General features: G+C 40.7%; 1 protein-coding gene across 1 annotated transcript; it reads left to right on the plus strand.

The window, feature by feature from the left end:
* Positions 1-7,794: 7,794 nt before the first annotated feature.
* LOC100194723 (thioredoxin-dependent peroxide reductase, mitochondrial) lies at positions 7,795-18,072 on the plus strand. The gene is made up of 7 exons (XM_014154251.2): positions 7,795-8,077; positions 12,210-12,321; positions 12,450-12,591; positions 12,806-12,941; positions 14,164-14,267; positions 17,548-17,713; positions 17,799-18,072. The coding sequence occupies exons 1-7, from the start codon at positions 8,042-8,044 to the stop codon at positions 17,850-17,852; spliced, it is 750 nt and encodes a 249-aa protein (XP_014009726.1). The 5' UTR covers positions 7,795-8,041; the 3' UTR covers positions 17,853-18,072.
* Positions 18,073-18,116: the final 44 nt, after the last annotated feature.

The following is an 18,116-nucleotide window of genomic DNA, read 5'->3' on the forward strand; positions in this document are numbered from 1 at the left end:
AGCTAGCTAATGCAGCTAGCTAATGTAGCCTACTCAAACACCCGGCTCAAACAGAAAGGAATGCTATCTATGTTAGCTAGCTGGCTAAGGCTATCCAACACTTGAACTCTTCCAAGTCAAGGTAAGCTTTCGGTTTTATAAATGTATTGCCACTGGGGCGGGCTGGTGTATCTGCTAAACTGCTTGCTGTACACTGTACTGCATGATTGTAGCGGTTTTACTAATGCATTAGTTCTAGTAGCTATGTTGACTATGACATTAGCTCATATGGTGACAATGGTGTAGGCTGTGTGTAGTGGTTCTGGTATCAAGGTTTGGCTTGGAAAGGTTTTTTCGCCTGCTCACAGAGCTGTTGTGAGAGGAGGAAGAGAGCGCGTAGATACGAGAAGGAATTATACAACGAGCAAAGGGATTATGTTGTTTGTATGTGGCTGCTATGAAAGTGAACTGTGTGTGCAGGTGATCAGGGGTGTATTATTTCTGCCGATTCTGTTAACGTTTCTTAGCAGGAAGCAAACAAAACAGGGATAAATCTACCTAGAAACTCTTGTTTGCAACTGTTGGACCTATGAGTACAGGCAAGAGTGTGCAAGGCTGTATTGAATGTGTCACTGTCTGTCACCTTGATTAATCCAATTTGTCTCTCGACCTGTGCACCTATGTTATAAACTTTCAATCGTAGGCTAGGTTGTAGTAACCTATTGAGGTAAGACAGTAAATCTGCTCATAGATTATGCATGTATGAACTACACATTATCACATCCAGCCCAAAGCAAGAGGTTGAAAAAAATACTTAGCAGTGGCCAAAGTTCTGGTGCATGTCTTTAATTATGATTGAATTCATCATCCCAGCGTATGAAGTAACAGGGCATATTCCATAAACTGCATCCTGTGGCCTTCAGAAGGTTGCTTCTCGTGTTGCCCAGTCAATGAAGTCACCCGGATTTGGTGCTCCTGCTCCCACATTGAAGTCCGCAGTACTTGTTCGCTGGTGCCTCAGAGCCCCCTGTGACAGCACTGCAATTGTCCTGGGCCTGATGATTCCAGTGTCCTTCAGTGTCTATCCACAGCTTAGAATGGTAAGACTTAGATACATTACATTAATACTGTATTTACTGTGCATTTTTCAAAACCCAGACTGCAACTCAACATTTATTCTTCTGCTTTACAGATCAAAAAAGGAAACTTGGAAAAAGAATTACCATGACAGAGGGTATCACGTCTGATGCAGGCGCAGTTGATGAGCTTATTTCTCGAGTCAGTTGTTCGAATGGAGCTAGCTAGTGTGTTCATGTTTCGAAGTTTCAAACATGTTCTCAAATGCCATTGAAATGGCAGCAGCGGTATGACAACCAGCACATTCATGAGCATGAAATACGACTTTCCTCAGTACGAAATCCTCAACGACCCACTGTGCTGTCAGACTCAGCATGCTCATGGGGCAGATATTGCTGGTCCAAATGTCAGTCGTGAAGCTAATAGCAGTGATGCTATTACTGTGTAACTCCGGTAGGGCAACAGCTGAAAAATAGCACACTTGGAAGTGTGTACCGGTGCTCAACCAGTCGGCAAAAGCCAACATCACCCACGATAAAGAATGGTTGATTGTCATGGGCAATGAATTCCATTATCTTGGCATTAATGGATTTCGCCTTCCGAGTTGTCTCGCTGAAATGTTCTTACTCTTTCAAATGCCTGCTCAACTTGTTGACTGCTCGATCCACACAGCAGACATTGTGGGCTAGGTTAGGAATGCTGTGTTGCATATGTAGCGCAACATTTTACGTGACGTCATTACGTCATGTACCTACGTTATTTAGGTATGCACGTCAGCTTTGACATCAGTTTTGCACATCTGCGTTAAACTAGACATTGGGCCGATGTCGATGTTGGCATTTTTAGCTAATATTGTCGATTCCGATATCTTCACCGATATATCGTGCATCCCTAGTTCATAACACACAGTCAGTTAATGTTAGGTTCTGAACAGAAATTGTAACGTTTAATCTAAAATTGCTATTTTGATCATTCTTTGTAACGGTACCCTGATGTCCCAGATCAGACTTACTTTATACAGTATTTCAAATCCTATGCACTTACCCGAGAAGAGAACTGGTAATACGGACCTGAAAATCATCTGGACAGCTGGGCTGCTCATGCTACAATACCAACACGCAAATAACCCAGAAAGTCCAAAACAAGAAATGCATCAGTAAACATATATCCAAAATTAAGTTGCTGGCGTCTTTACTAAAATTGCATTGGCCAATACAGTACTGTAATACTGTAATATGCCATTTACGTAGCAGACACTTTTATCCAAAGTGACAACAACCCACACATTTTGGTATGTGACCCCAGTGGTTATCGAACCCACAACTCTGGTGTTGCTAGTGCAATGCTCTTATGAACTGAGCCACGTGCAGGACCACTTACAATACATAAGTACAATACAATACATTATTATAATGCATGTGGAAGATGTATGATTGCCATCCCTATGAGCGTATCCAGGGCCGGTCCTTGCCGTTCTGCCGCCATAGGCGAAACCAAAACATATGCCCCTGCAAAACTAGAATAGTCCCAGACGTTGAAGCTAGGTTCAATTTAGGTTCTGAATAAAAGTTGAAAATACGTATTTTGCAGATGTTGACATTTTTTATTTTCAGGATGTTGAATTCAGGCTCATTTTTGATCCTGAATGAAAGCTGAAAATAAGTAATTTATAGACCCCTATGTTTGGGCCAAATCAAGGCTGGTCCAGACCGGACAAAATCTCAATCTAACATGGACGTCTATGATTGGTTCAGATTTGATCCGGACCGGACCAACAACCAATGTCGGTGAATGTGGAAATCAAGTCCAGAACTGCACCAAAAAAAGATGTCCAAAAGGCGTCGGTCTGTGCTTAATGAGGTGTAGTCTATAGTGTTGCATGAAATGGAATTTTATGAATGTCCATCTACGGTACCAGTCAAGAGTTTGGACACACCTACTCATTCAAGGGTTTTTCTTTATTTTTACTATTTTCTACATTGTAGAATAATAGTGACGACATCAAAATGATGAAATAACACATATAGAATCATGTAGTAACCAAAAAAGTGCTAAACAAATAAAAATATATGTTATATTTAATATTCTTCAAAGTAGCCAACCTTTGCACACTCTTGGCATTCTCTCAACCAGCTTTATGACGTAATCACCTGGAATGCATTTCAATTAACAGGTGTGCCTTGTTAAAAGTTAATTTGTGGAATTTCTTTCCTTCTTTATGTATTTGAGCCAATCAGTTGTGTTGTGACAATCCAGGGGTGGTATACAGAAGATACCCCTATTTGGTTAAAGACCAAGTCCATATTATGGCAACAACGGCTCAAATAAACAAAGAGAAATTACAGTCTATCATTACTTGAAGACATGAAGGTCAGTCAATCCAGGAAAATGTTAAGAATTTTGAAAGTTTCTTGAAGTGCAGTCGCAAAAACCACCAAGCGCTGATGAAACTGGCTCTCATGAGGACCGCCCAGAGTCAGTCGCGGTTCTAGCTTGGGGGAACCCCACGGAGCCATACATTTGTGTTGGAACAACACAAACAAATAACATTTAAAATTATATAAATATAAAAATATATACAAAAATAAGACTCATAAATATCAAAAATAAGTAACAAAGACAAATAGAAACAAATTGTAGTATATAAATAGAAATAAAAAAGAGAATCGAATTATTACACTATTACCCTATTGCTAAGAAAAAACACTAAACACATAAAACTAAATTGCACAAATTGTAACGGCTGTCATCGTAATGAGACCAAAATGCAAGCGGGATGTGGATACTCATCTTTTTAATGTAAAGAATGAAGCAAACACGGAAATACAATAAACAATAACGACTCACGACAGGCTAACAGGCTATACATACAAAAATAATAGCAGTGCTAGCGCAACAACCCACAAACCCAAGTGAAAAACACACACCTAATATATGACTCCCAATCTGGAACAACGATAACCAGCTGTCCCTGATCGGGAGCCACACAGACCAACATAGAAACATACAACCCAGAACAAACATACACAGACATCTTCTGCCACGTCCTGACCAAAATACTACACAACTACACCCTCTGCTGGTCAGGACGTGACACAAATCATATATCAAACAAATACACAAATAGAATAACACACTTATAAAGCAGAGAACCTGATTATTACACTATGCACTTCAAACAAGAAACACACAAACTAAATTGCACAACTGCCATCTAAACCCTGACCTTTCTTGCCTTCCTTGATGCAAAGTCATCAATTACATCATCATAAGAAATCTGCCCAGCAATTGCATGGTTAATACTGATGACAGCAAGGCCACTAAGGCGTTCCTGTGACATGGTGGACCTGAGGTAGGGTTTGATGAGCTTCAGCTTCGAAAAGCTCCTCTCTGCTTCAGCTACGGTCACTGAAAGAGTAAGACAAATTCTGAGAGCAGTCCACAAATTTGGATACATTTCTGAGAGCTCCCTTTCATGTATAAATATCAGCAGCTCAAGCAGGGTCATTGTCTTCGATGGCAAGTCAGGAAAGTTCTTCAGTTCCTGTGCAAGCTCTCTGCCATCCAAGTCTGAGTGTTCTTTATAGTGCAGTGTCATACTAAGGGCCTCACATTGTTCTGTCAGCTCCTCATTTGAGAGACTTTGGAAGGTTGACAGCACTCCAAACTTCTTTCCCACATGTTCCAATGGGGAAAATCTTTCCTGAAGGGCTGTTGTAGCATCAACAACGACATTGAAAAATGTCACCTCCAGCTTCTTCAGGGCATCACTCAAAGGCTCATCAAGTGATTCGTATGAAAGTGTTGCTTTGTGGACCTCAGACTTTTTTGTTGTAGAACGGCCGCTACATTCATACCCTCGCAAATATCCTTGGCTGACGTTTGTGCAGCCATAAAGCCCTGTAGTTGCTGAGACCTCTCTTTGTCTTTCTGAGAAGACTGACAGCAACATCCACATGCATACTGGGAGACTGCATCAGCTTGCTCACATGTTGGATCTGGCTCAAGATGTTATACCACACCACTGTACAGATGCTGAAGCGGTATGATCCCACCTCCTCTGACAAGGACTGAGCCTCAATCTTCATCACAGGGTCTTTGATTTGATCCCTCACCTCAATCAGCGACTCTCTCACCGCTGCTGCCTGATACCTCAGTGGCTCGACACTCTTAACTTTACTCTCCCACATCTTCAAAGTGATGTCCACATGTTTTTTCAGGATGGCCCATCGCTGTGTGGAGGCTGAGAACAAGATGTACAGTTTGTGTAAGATGCCAAAGTAACCTGTGGCATTGACAGAACTTTTAGCAGCATCAGCCACAACCAGGTTCAATGTGGATTCATTTGGATTCATTTACATTTTAGTCATTTAGCAGACACTCTTATCCAGAGCAACTTACAGTAGTGAATGCATACATTTCAATTCATTTCATAAATTTTTTATTTTTTTTGTATTTTTTTTATCCGTACTGGCCCCCCATGGGAATCAAACCCACAACCCTGGCGTTGCAAACACCATTGCAAACACCGTGCTCTACCAACTGAGCCACAGGGAGGCTCCAGGAGTCGTTTCCAGGAGTCTGGCTTGGACGCCTTTGTTTTTGCCTCTCATGTTGGCCCCATTATCACAAGACTGTCCTCTGCAGTCCTCAAAAGGAATTTTTAGCTCCTCTAATCTTTTGAGAATCAGCGATGCCAAATGTTGGCCCATCCTCTGACTCCAAAAGCCCCATACAATGTTCCTTTATGGGGGGCTTCTCCTTCAGTGACACAATTCTAATCACAACTGACAACTGTGGCTGACATCTAATTGTTTGTGTTTCTGCTGGTCAGAGGGAGCAGGTGCTCCGCGTTAAATGAATGACGCATCGATGACGAACCTTTGTGCATCACTGGGGCCAAGCTTCCTGCCATCCAGGACCTCTATATCAGGCGGTGTCAGAGGAAGGCCCTAAAAATTGTCAAAGACTCCAGCCACCCTAGTCATAGACTGTTCTCTCTGCTACCGCACGGCAAGTGGTACCGGAGCGCCAAGTCGAGGTCCAAGAGGCTTCTTAACAGCTTCTACCCCCAAGCTATAAGACTCCTGAAAAAGCTAATCAAAGGGCTACCCAGACCCCTCTTTTACGCTGCTGCTACTCTTTGTTTATAATCTATAGTCACATTAACATAGTCACATTAACTCTACCTACATGTACATATTACGTCAGCTACCTCTACTAACCGGTGCCCCCGCACATTGACTCTGTACCGGTACCCTCTGTATATAGCCTCACTGTTATTTTACTGCTGCTGTTGAATTATTTGTTACTTTTATTTTCTATTTTTTACTTAACACTTATTTATTTTTCTTAACTTCTTAAAGCATTGTTGGTTAAGGTCTTGTAAGTAAGCATTTCACTGTAAGGTCTACACCTGTTCTATTTGGCGCATGTGACAAATAAAATTTGATTTGAAGATATGTGAATTGTTTCGCTCTCAAGAAAAGGGCGCCATTGAAAGGAGTGATTACTGGGGTAGCGGTAAATGTGAACGTTGACTGAATGGGAAGATTCCCGGTGTTTGTGATTCTCATCGTTTGGTGCAACACAGACAGGGTGGTGTTAGAAACAGAAGAGTCGTTGCCTGTTCTTTTGAGTTTTGATGTTGAGTCTTTGCCCGACAAAGTGATGTTAGGATATATAAGTTATACATTGTTTTTACAGGTGTCAAGCGTATGGGCATGTGGCAGCAGTGTGGTTCCAAGGTGTGAGAATTGTGCAGAAGGGCACGAGACAAAGGAATGTGTAGCATTTTGGAAAGTAGTGGTATGTGTTAATTGTAGGGGTGCCCATGGAGCTGGAGATCAGAAATGTCCAGTGCGAGAGAGGCAGGTTGAGGTTTCCAGGGTTAGAGTAGTGCAGAAGTTGTCAAATGCTGAGGCAGTGAAGAAAGATGGGTCAAGGGATCCCAAGGGGAGTAATAGATCTGTACCAGTACAGAGGGAAAGGGAGATACCTAGTCAGTTGTACAACTGAATCCCTTCAACTGAAATGTGTCTTCAGCATTTAACCCAACTCCTCTGAATCAGAGTGGTGCAGGGGCTGCCTTAATCAACATCCACGTCTTCAGCACCCGGGGAACAGTGGGTTAACTGCCTTGCTCATGGCCAGAACGACAGATTTTTACCTTGAAGCTCAGGGACTCGATCCAGCAACCTTTCAGTTACTGGCCCAACACTCTAACCACTAGACTATAAGCCAACAGGTGCTATATGCTTCAGTAAGATTGGATTGTTTGCGTTTTATAGCAATGATTATCAACTGTGCTGCATGGATGGAATGTAAGTCGCAGAACATTTTGGTTGTGGCGGCAGCTGCAGAGGTATTTGGGTGTATGAAACTTGACGTCAGAAGAGTTACAGGGTGTGTTGAGTGGTGGTGTCCCGTCCTTTCACGCTGTTGGCATGAAGTAGGACTAGATAGATTTAAATAGTGGAGCAGGGTGGTGGGTTTTTAGTGAGTGTTGGGTTAGATGGTAGTGTATTTGTTGATTTATTTTAATTGTAAAACTTTTTTTAAGGCAAAGTATAAGGAAGTTATATTCCAGTCTGGTAGGTGGAAGTAATGCAACATTTATTGAATGCCAGCCACCGTTCAACCTAATCAAAGAAGAAGAAGAAGAAGAAGAAGAAGAAACAGCAGCAGCTCACATGGCAGGGGCGTGTTTGCCATGTTCATGACAGCCTGCGAGCTGAGCGCTGCGCAGATTGCCAAGCGTGATCAACAAAATCAAGACATTTGCAGAAACTGGCGAAAAAACCACAGCATACTATTTCTCTGCAATATGTTTATTTTTTTTTAAATATATATATATATATTCAAAAAGCCAATTTTACAAGGGATTGCAAATGTGTTTTACCTAGCTACATAAGTTAACTGCCATTACGCAGCCTACCTGCGCAAACCATTTGTATGACGCCCTAAAGCAACGTCATAATACAAGATGGCAGCCACCGTTGGGAGACTACTAAAGACCTCTGTAAGTTCATTTAAAAATATATGTTCATGTTACCAGTAGTAAATGCAAACTGTATAATGGCAATTTATAATTTCGTTGAGCAATATAAATTGGCAATGCGAATTGTAAGAAGAGTTGCAATGTGCCTCATCTGAGAGCTTGACCGCAACGTCACTGTGACTGCGTGACCGTCTTCAGAACAGATCCCTCTGCTCAAAGGCTTAGCAGCTAATGCCAAATTAAGTAAAAACTCTAAATATACAATCATTTGTTATACTAAGTGTCTAATGCTCTTCAGCGCCAATAACAGTTGTCACGATGTGCAATCTATCTCTCTTGCCCTCTTTAACGTCAGTGTTAATTTTGGCCCTCTTAAAACAAATGTTATTTAGTCTAGTCTTATTCGATTTGACCAATATATATATATATATATATCTCTCATTAAGTCTTAGGGCCATTTTTTGGCATTTGAATAATGATTTAATCTAGGTATTTTCAAAATCACAAACAGTGGGCCATTTTAGTCAACTAAATGCCCTTTAATATTTGTCACATTTTCACATCACATTTGTATTGCCTCGTTAACCTATAGTAAACACACAGTGCCTTCAGAAAGTATTCACATCCCTTCACTTTTTCCACATTTTGTTGTGTTATAGCATGAATTTAAAATGGATTAAATTCAGATTTTTTTTTGTCAATGCCCTTCACACAATACCTCATAATGTCAATGTGGAATTATGTTTATTAAATTTACAAATGAATAAAAATGAATCTTAAATGTCTTAAGTCAATAAGTATTCAACTAATTTGTTATGGCAAGCCTTAATAAATTCAGGAGTAAACATTTGCTTAACAAGTCACATAATAAGTTGCATGGACTCACTCTGTGTGCAATAATAGTGTTTAACATGATTTTTTAATGACTACTTAATCTCTGTACCCCACACATACAATTATCTGTAAGGTCCCTCAGTCGAGCAGTGAATTTCAAACACATATTTAACCACAAAGACAAGGGAGGTTTTCCAATGCCTCCCAATGAAGGGCACCTATTGGTAGATTGGTAAAATTTTAAAAGCAGACATTGAATATCCCTTTGAGCATGGTGAAGTTATTATAGTGAACAAAAATGCGACAATTTCAAAGATTTTACTGGGTTACAGTTCAAATAAGGAAATCAGTTAATTTAAATAAATTCATTAGGCCCTAGTCTATGTATTTCAAATAACTGAGAATACAGATATGCATCTGTTGGTTGCATCTTTATAAAAAAATAAGTAGGGAAGTGGATCAGAAAACCAGTCAGTATTTGGTGTGTCCACCATTTGCCTCATGCATAGCGACATATTTTTTGCATAGCGTTGATCAGGCTGTTGATTGTGGAATGTTGTCTGTTCGTCCACACGACACCATACACGTGGTCTGCGGTTGTGTGGCCGGTTGGACGTACTTCCAAATTCCCGAAAACAATGTTGAAGGCGGCTTATGTTAGAGAAATTAACATTACATTTCTGGCAACAGCTCTGGTGGACATTTCTACAGTCAGCATGCCATTGCATGCTTCCTCAACTTGAGACATCTGTGGCATTGTGTTGTGTGACACAACTGCACATTTTAGAGTGGCCTTTTATTGTCCCCAGCACAAGGTGCACCTGTGTAATGATCATGCAGTTTAATCAGCTTCTTGATATGCCAAACCTGTCAGGTGGATGGATTATCTTGTCAAAGGAGAAATGCTCACTAACAGGGATGTAAACCAATATGTTCCCAATTTCAGAGAAATACGTTTTTTTGTGTGTATTGAACATTTCTGGGATCTTTAATTTCAGCTCATGAAACATGGGACCAACACTTTACATGTTGTGTTAATATTTTAACTGTAATTAAACTTTGGATGGTGTATCAATACACCCAGTCACTACAAAGATACAGACTTCTTTCCTAAATCAGTTGCCGGAGAGGAAGGAAACTACTCAGGGATTTCACCATGAGGCCAATGGTGACTTTAAAACACGTACAGAGTTTAATGGCTGTGATAGGAGAAAACTGAGTATGGATCAACAACATTTTAGTTACTCCACAATACTAACCTAATTGACAGAGTGAAAAGAAAGAAGCTTGTACATAATAAAAATATTCCAAAACATGTATCCTGTTTGCAACAAGGCACTAAAGCAATACTGCAAAAAAATTGGCAAAGCAATTCACTTTTTGTCCTGAATAAACATTGTTATGTTTGGGGCAAATCCAATACAACACATTACTGAGTACAACTCTCCACATTTTCTCCGTACTTATATATATTGCAAGACCTGAAAATGGTTGTCTAGCAAAGATCAACAACAAATTTGACAGAACTTGAAAAATTTTGAAATAAAAATGGGCAAATGTTGCACAATCCAGGTGTGGAAAGCTCATAGAAATTTACCCAGTTTACAGCTGTAATCACTTCCAAAGGTGATTGTAATATGTATTGACTCGGGGGTTGAATACTTATGTAATAAAGATATAGTGTCTTACTTTTTATTCATGTTTTACAAATGTTCAAATTTTTCTGCCACTTTGACATTACAGTATTTTGTGTAAATCGTTAACAAAAAACGACAAATCCATTTTAATGCCACTTTGTAACACAACAAAAGGTGGAAAAAGTCAAGGGGTGTGAACTTTCTGAAGGCACTGTAATCACTGACTTCCATGTGCACAAACATACATCGCCTTGTCCTACCAACATATTTTTCTGCATAACATCCTATTCTCTTCCCAACAGCAGACATATGAAAATCATATTCAGTATAACAATTATCTGGCCATGTCAATTCCTAATTCAGCCTACATAGATATTACATACAAAACAAACAGACGTGTAGCACAATCACCAGATCCGTCACTCGGTCGCTTTGCCGTTGTTATCAACGGTCGACAGACACCGCAGCCACATTGATGTCCAAAAGTAGAACGGGAGTTAATGACTGTTCGCTCAGTGATACAGTCAAGTCACTAAATCTTGAGTCACGAGTACCAATGGCTGAAGTCCGAGTAACAGGGCTCGAGTCCTGGTCCAAGTGCTCAAGTCTGTGGACTGTCTATGTCACGGAGTCCACATTAACTCAAAATATAGTTATTTACCCAGTCAGATGTAGCGTAGTGGCAAGAAGAATTGTCAAATTGTTTGCTATCCCTTTTCTTTTCTTTATGTGCCACCAAGTATTTGCATATAGGCTACTGGTAATGTTACCAGGGCCATGCTCAGTTGCAAAACGTTCTCGAACGTTGCAGATAGAAATTCCATGAATAGAGCAGACGTTATTCCCTTTTCAACATGTCAGAGAGGCATGTTTGTTCTACGTAGCATTTTTCAATCTGAACGTTCCAAAACGTTGCGTCCTTCTGAACGCGCCCCCAGGTTATTAGCTATAGCTAACTAATGAGGTAACATGATTGAAAAAGGTGCAGCCTAAACAAATGGTTAACGGTTCTGTCCGCAAGTAGCCTAGTTTTAGAACGGCCCGCTATAGGCTTTATGAATGTAAAATGCTGCTGGCCAATGCACAATAGAAAAAAACATAGCGCAGGTATTATGAGTCATATCTTTTTATGGTAAGGGCTAGAATCAATACGTTTTCTCTGAGGAAAAGAGGGACAATTGGCTATATTGACACCAAATAACCTTGTAATAAAATGCAGTGGGGAAAGTGGGAGGTTTGAGCGAGACTACAAATTAAAAGACAGCCTACTTTTCTATACTCAAGTGAGAGAAAAATATATACGTAGCCTTGCTGTTTTACTATTAAACTCAATGCTGCTATTGTTTTTAATTTCGTAAAGAGACGTGTTTCTTAACTAGGAAAAGGGTATCTAACTAGAAGGCTCGTGGTGACTGGTTAGCTACGGGGAAGCAAGAGTCGCCTTATTACTTATTACAGAAAGTCTCTCCAAAAACTCATATCCAGTCCATTTAGTAGTCCGATTTTAGTCCCACAGATAATTTCATCTCGTTTTAGTCAACTGAAATGAAAAATAATTTGAGTTCATTTATATTTATTTTCTGGGTCTATTTTAGTCAGTCTCGTAAATTGCCACAGAAAAATACATGTTTGCCGGATATTTTAATCCATTTTTGTTGATGAAATGAACACTTCACATCAAGGTAAAAGTTGCATCTGGAGGACTGAAAGCAGCTTTGCCACATGGAACTTCAGTGAGCAAGGCCTCAAGAATTCTCACCTGTCCTGCACTGCAGAAAGCCTGTTTATCCACCAGTAGGTATTGACTGTAGACCTTCAGGACAGGGAATGAAGTTGATCAAAGTGAGAGAGAGATGCACTTCTTGTCATTGTGATGTAAATATAGAATCAACATTATTCATTTAATATCTTTCTCCCTATAGGTACTGCTAAGTGGGCTCCAGCTGTCACTCAACATGCACCACATTTTAAAGCAACAGCTGTCCACAATGGCGAGTTTAAGGAGATGGGTCTAGATGACTTTAAGGGCAAATACCTGGTTCTTTTCTTCTACCCACTCGATTTGTGAGTACCGCTATTCCTCTGGAAAGACAGGAATGAATTGCTTTGATTAGCTGCATGTGGTGTACACAGTAGACAATCTGTGACTTTATTCATCTTCAGAATTTAAGGAATTATTTAGCGGCCTATGCTCTTTGCACTACAGATACCTAAGCAAGAGATTGTGGATGTGACATTCAATATATGTTTTTGTAAACATTTCTTTGTCTCCTTACAGCACATTTGTTTGCCCGACAGAGATCATCTCGTTCAGTGACAAGGCCAGCGAGTTCCATGACATCAACTGTGAAGTGGTGGGCGTGTCAGTGGACTCTCACTTCACCCACCTGGCATGGATAAACACCCCACGCAAGGTACAGTGGATGTACATAGACTTACCATTATTCTATATACATACAGCCGCTAGTGAAAGTCAACACACCCCTTGCACAGTCTTCACATTTTTGCTACCTTAAAATTCAATCTAAAAAGGGAATATGTAGATTTTTTTGGGTTTCTAATTAATGAAACATTTAAAAACATAAGATGTCTTCACACCGTAGAGTTACTTGGTGGAAGCGCCTTTGCCAGCCATTACAGATGTGAATCATTTTGAATAAGATTCTGCCAACTTTGCACAAGTTCTGTAAATTTGATTGGGAATCATTAATGGACAGCAATATTCAAACCTTGTCTCTGATTTTCAAGCAAATTGAAGTCAAATCGGAGACTGGACCACTCAGGAACACTCGACACCTCTTGTAAAGCCATTCTGGTGTGTCTTTGAACTTAAAGGTCCAATGCAGCTGTTTCTTTCTCAATATCAAGTAATTTCTTGGTAACAATTAAGTACCTTACTGTGATTGTTTTCAATTAAAATGATCAAAAATAAACCAAAAGAGTTTCTTAGCAAAGAGCAATTTCTCAAGCAAGAATTTGGCGAGGACTGTCTGGGAGTGGTCTGGGTGGGGAGGGGAAAACTGAAAAACAGCTGTTATTGGCAGAGAGGATTGGAACTCTCTTGTCTATCAACTAATTTACTGCCGGAGGCAGGCCAAAACTCCATCCCAACAAAATAGGCTGAAATGGTGCTAATAGACAGGCACTGTACCAATAGATCCTACTGCTCACCTACAAAGCCCTCCATAACTTTCTGACCTGCTCCACACACACACACTCCCTCCCACTGTCTCTGCTCCTCTGACTCTGGACTACTCACCATCCCAAAGACAAGACCATGGGGGACTGGGCATTCAGCTCCACTGCCCTCAAACTCTGGAACTCTGCAACTCTGACTCCATCACCAGTTTCAAAACCAGCTTTCAGAACCCACCTGTTCAGTCTGGCTTTCCCCTCAACTTAGCTTGCCCCCTTACTCAGCCCTAGCTTAAGCTAAGTAGCTTCTATTTCAATTTGAATTGTTTTATCCCTGTTTTTCGTTTTTTACACTCTTTGCTCTACAGTGTCCTTGTTTTTTTTTTTTGAAAGGTGCTTTAAATCCCATATAGTATAATTATACAGACAGTGTTCCATAGAGACACAAACAGCAGTTGTGTGGCTACATGCTAATCATTTGTCATGGCGTCTTATTCTCAGGCTGGAGGTTTGGGTGAAATCCACATCCCCCTGCTGGCAGACCTCAACAAACAGGTGTCCAGAGACTATGGTGTACTTCTGGAGGGCCCTGGCATTGCACTGAGGTACAGTAACTATGGGTGCGTCCCAAACGGCAATATACAGTGCATTCGGAAAGTATTCTGACCCCGTCAATTTTTCCACATCTTGTTACGTTACAGCCTTAATCTAAAATGGATTAAATTGCTTTTTTCCCCCTCATCGATCTACTACACACAATACCCCATAATGACAAAGCAAAGACATTTTTTTCGAAAGTTTTGCAATTTTATTACAACAAAAAAAACATAAAAATATGACATTTACATAAGTATTCAGACCCTTTACTCAGTACTTTGTTGAAGCACCTTTGGCAGCGATTACAGACTTGAGTCTTCTTGGGTATGACGCTACAAGCTTTGCACACCTGCATTTGGGGATTTTCTCCCATTCTTCTCTGCAGATCCTCTCAAGCTCTGTCAGGTTGGATGGGGAGCGTCGCTGCACAGCTATTTTCAGGTTTTTCTAGAGATGTTCTATCGGGTTCAAGTCTGGGGTATGGCTGGGCCACTCAAGGACATTCAGAGACTTGTCCCGAAGCCACTCCTGCTTTGCCTTGGCTGTGTGCTTATGGTCATTGTCCTGTTGGAAGGTGAACCTTCACCCCAGACTGATGTCCTGAGCGCTCTGGAGCTTGTTTTCATTAAGGATCTCTATGTACTTTGCTCCGTTAATCTTTCCCTCGATCCTGACTAGTCTCGCAGTCCCTGCCGCTGAAAAACATCCCCAAAGCATGATGCCACCACCACCATGCTTCACCGTAGGCATGGTACCAGGTTTCCTCCAGATGTGACACTTGGCATTCAGGCCAAATAATTACATTTTGGTTTCATCAGACCAGAGAATCTTGTTTCTCATGGTCTGAGTCCTTTTAGGTGCCTTTTGTCAAACTCCAAATGGGTTGTCATGTGCCTTTTACTGAGAAGTGGTTTCCATCTGGCCAATCTACCATAAAGGCCTGATTGGTGGAGTGCTGCAGAGATGGTTGTCCTTCTGGAAGTTTCTCCCATCTCCACAGAGGAACTCTGGAGCTCTGTCAGAGTGACCATTGGGTTGTTGGTCACCTCCCTGACCAAGGCCCTTCTCCCCCGAATGGTCAGTTTGGTCGGGCAGCCAGCTCTAGGAAGAATCTTGGTGGTTCCAAACTTCTTCCATTTAATAATGATGGAGGCCACTGTGTCCTTGGGGACCTTCAACTGTGGGACCTTATATAGACAGGTGTGTGCCTTTTTCAAAATCATGTCCCATTCATTGAATTTACAACAGGTGGACTTCAATCAAGTTGTAGAAACATCTCAAGGATGATCAATGGAAACAGGATTCACCTGAGCTCAATTTCGAGGGTCATAGCAAAGGGTCTGAATACTTATGTAAATATGTTATTTGTTTTTTATTTTTAATACATTTACAAACATTTCTAAAAACCTGTTTTAGCTTTGTCATTATGGGGTATTGTGTGTAGATTAATGAGAAATCAGTTAATCAATTTTACAATAAGGCTGTAATGTAACAAAGTCACTTTCCAAATGTACTTTCCAAATGCACTGTAGTGTATAGGATGTGTTCATGTTACAGTTGAAGTCAAAGTTTACATACACCTTAGCCAAATACATTTCAACTCAGTTTTTCACATTTCCTGACATTTAATCCTAGTAAAATTTCCCTGTCTTAGGTCAGTTAGGATCACTACTTTTATTTTAAGAATGTGAAATGTCAGAATAATAGTAGAGAGAATGATTTCTTTCTTTCAGCTTTTATTTCTTTCATCACATTCCCAGTGGGTCAACAGTTTACATACACTCAATTAGTATTTGGTAGCATTGCCTTTCAATTGTTTAACTTGGATCAAACATTTTGGGTAGCCTACCACAAGCTTCCCACAAATAGCTGGGTGTATTTTGGCCCATTCCTCCTGACAGAGCTGGTGTAACTGAGTCAGGTTTGTAGGCCTCCTTGCTCGCACACACTTTTTCAGTTCTGCCCAAACATTTTCTATAGGATTGAGGTCAGGGCTTTGTGATGGCCACTCCAATACCTTGACTTTGTTGTCCTTACGCCATTTTGCCACAATTTGGGAAGTGTGCTTGGGGTCATTGTCCATTTGGAAGACCCATATGTGACAAAGCATTAACTTCCTGATTGATGTCTTGAGTTGTTGCTTCAATCTATCCACATAATTTTCTGTCCTCATGATGCCATCTATTTTGTGAAGTGCACCAGTCCCTCCTGCAGCAAAGCACCCCCACAACATGTTGCTGCCACCCCCGTGCTTCACGGTTGGGATGGTGTTCTTCAGCTTGCAAGCATCCCCCTTTTCCCTCCAAACACAACGATGGTCATTATGGCCAAACAGTTCTATTTTTGTTTCATCAGACCAGGGGATATTTCTCCAAAAAGTACAATCTTTGTCCCCATGTGCAGTTGCAAACCGTAGTCTGGCTTTTTTATGGCGGTTTTGGAGCAGTGGCTTCTTCCATGCTGACCGGCTTTTCAGGTTATGTCGATATAGGACTCGTTTTACTGTGGATATAGATACTTTTCCTCCAGCATCTTCGCAAGGGCCTTTGCTGTTGTTCTATGATTGATTTGCACTTTTCGCACCAAAGTACATTCATCTCTAGGAGACAGTATGCATCTCTTTCCTGAGCGTTATGACGGCTGCGTGGTCCCATGGTGTTTATACTTGCGTACTATTGTTTGTACAGATGAACGTGGTACCTTCAGTCGTTTGGAAATTGCTCCCAAGGATGAACCAGACTTGTGGAGGCTTTCAATTGTTTTCTGAGGTCTTGGCTGATTTCTTTTGCTTTTCCCATGATGTCAAGCAGAGGCACTGAGTTTGAAGGTAGGCCTTGAAATACATACACAGGTACATCTCCGATAGGCTAATTGACATCATTTGAGTTAATCAGAAGCTTCTGAAGCCATGATGGAATGTTCCAAGCTGTTTAAAGGCACAGTCAACTTAGTGTATGTAAACTTCTGGCCCACTGGAATTGTGACACTGAATTATAAGTGAAATAATCTGTCTGTAGACAATTGATGGAAAAATTACTTGTCATGCACAAAGATGTCCTAACCAACTTGCCAAAACTATAGTTTTAACAAGACGTTTGTGGAGTGATTGAAAAACGAGTTTAATTAACTCCAACCTAAAAGTGTTTGTAAATTTCCAACTTCAACTGTAAATACATATTCAGACCATAAACTGCCTCGAGTAAATCAACATCGAATTTTAGACGCTGTATATCATATGGATTTCTACTATGACATTTAATACTTTTCCATTGTCTGTTTGTCAATCAGGGGACTGTTTATCATTGATCCAAATGGGGTGGTGAAGCACATGAGTGTCAACGACCTGCCAGTGGGCCGCTGTGTGGACGAGACCCTGCGTCTGGTGAGGGCCTTCCAGTTTGTGGAGACTCACGGTGAAGTGTGCCCTGCTAGCTGGACCCCTGACTCTCCTACGGTGAGGCCACTCCCCTTCACGCCCTCCGACGTCAGAAATAAATACAAGCACCAAAGTCTTGGTCTCATCAGTTCTTCTTTTTCAGATCAAGCCAACTCCCGAAGGTTCAAAGGAGTACTTTGAGAAGGTCAACGACTAGAGGACACACTTCACAGCTTAATATTCAATAAATTATCCACAACTGGAAAATAAAATAGATTCACCAAATATTTTCTATTAGGTTTAGATTAAAAAAAAGGTGCATTTGTGTTCAAAGCAATCAGAAATAAAGACTAAGTTGTCAGAGTTGAAACATTTCATCCTGTTAGCTAGCTTCATGAACTTAATGTAATAAAGTTTCCCTTTCATCACATTGCAAATATTGAGCCTACATGTGTTTGCATGGTTCTAAAATTTAAAAGGT

This window comes from Salmo salar, chromosome ssa18 (genome assembly GCF_905237065.1).
Source record: "Salmo salar chromosome ssa18, Ssal_v3.1, whole genome shotgun sequence".
Lineage (NCBI taxonomy): Eukaryota > Metazoa > Chordata > Actinopteri > Salmoniformes > Salmonidae > Salmo > Salmo salar.

What these genes read in the sequence shown, in the direction of transcription:
- LOC100194723 (XM_014154251.2), top strand. Translation starts at nt 8,042, where the DNA reads ATGGCAGCCACCGTTGGGAGACTACTAAAGACCTCT. An exon ending in GGAGACTACTAAAGACCTCT is followed by an intron (nt 8,078 to 12,209) that starts GTAAGTTCATTT and finishes CTTCACATCAAG; the next exon opens with GTAAAAGTTGCATCTGGAGG. An exon ending in GAAAGCCTGTTTATCCACCA is followed by an intron (nt 12,322 to 12,449) that starts GTAGGTATTGAC and finishes TTCTCCCTATAG; the next exon opens with GTACTGCTAAGTGGGCTCCA.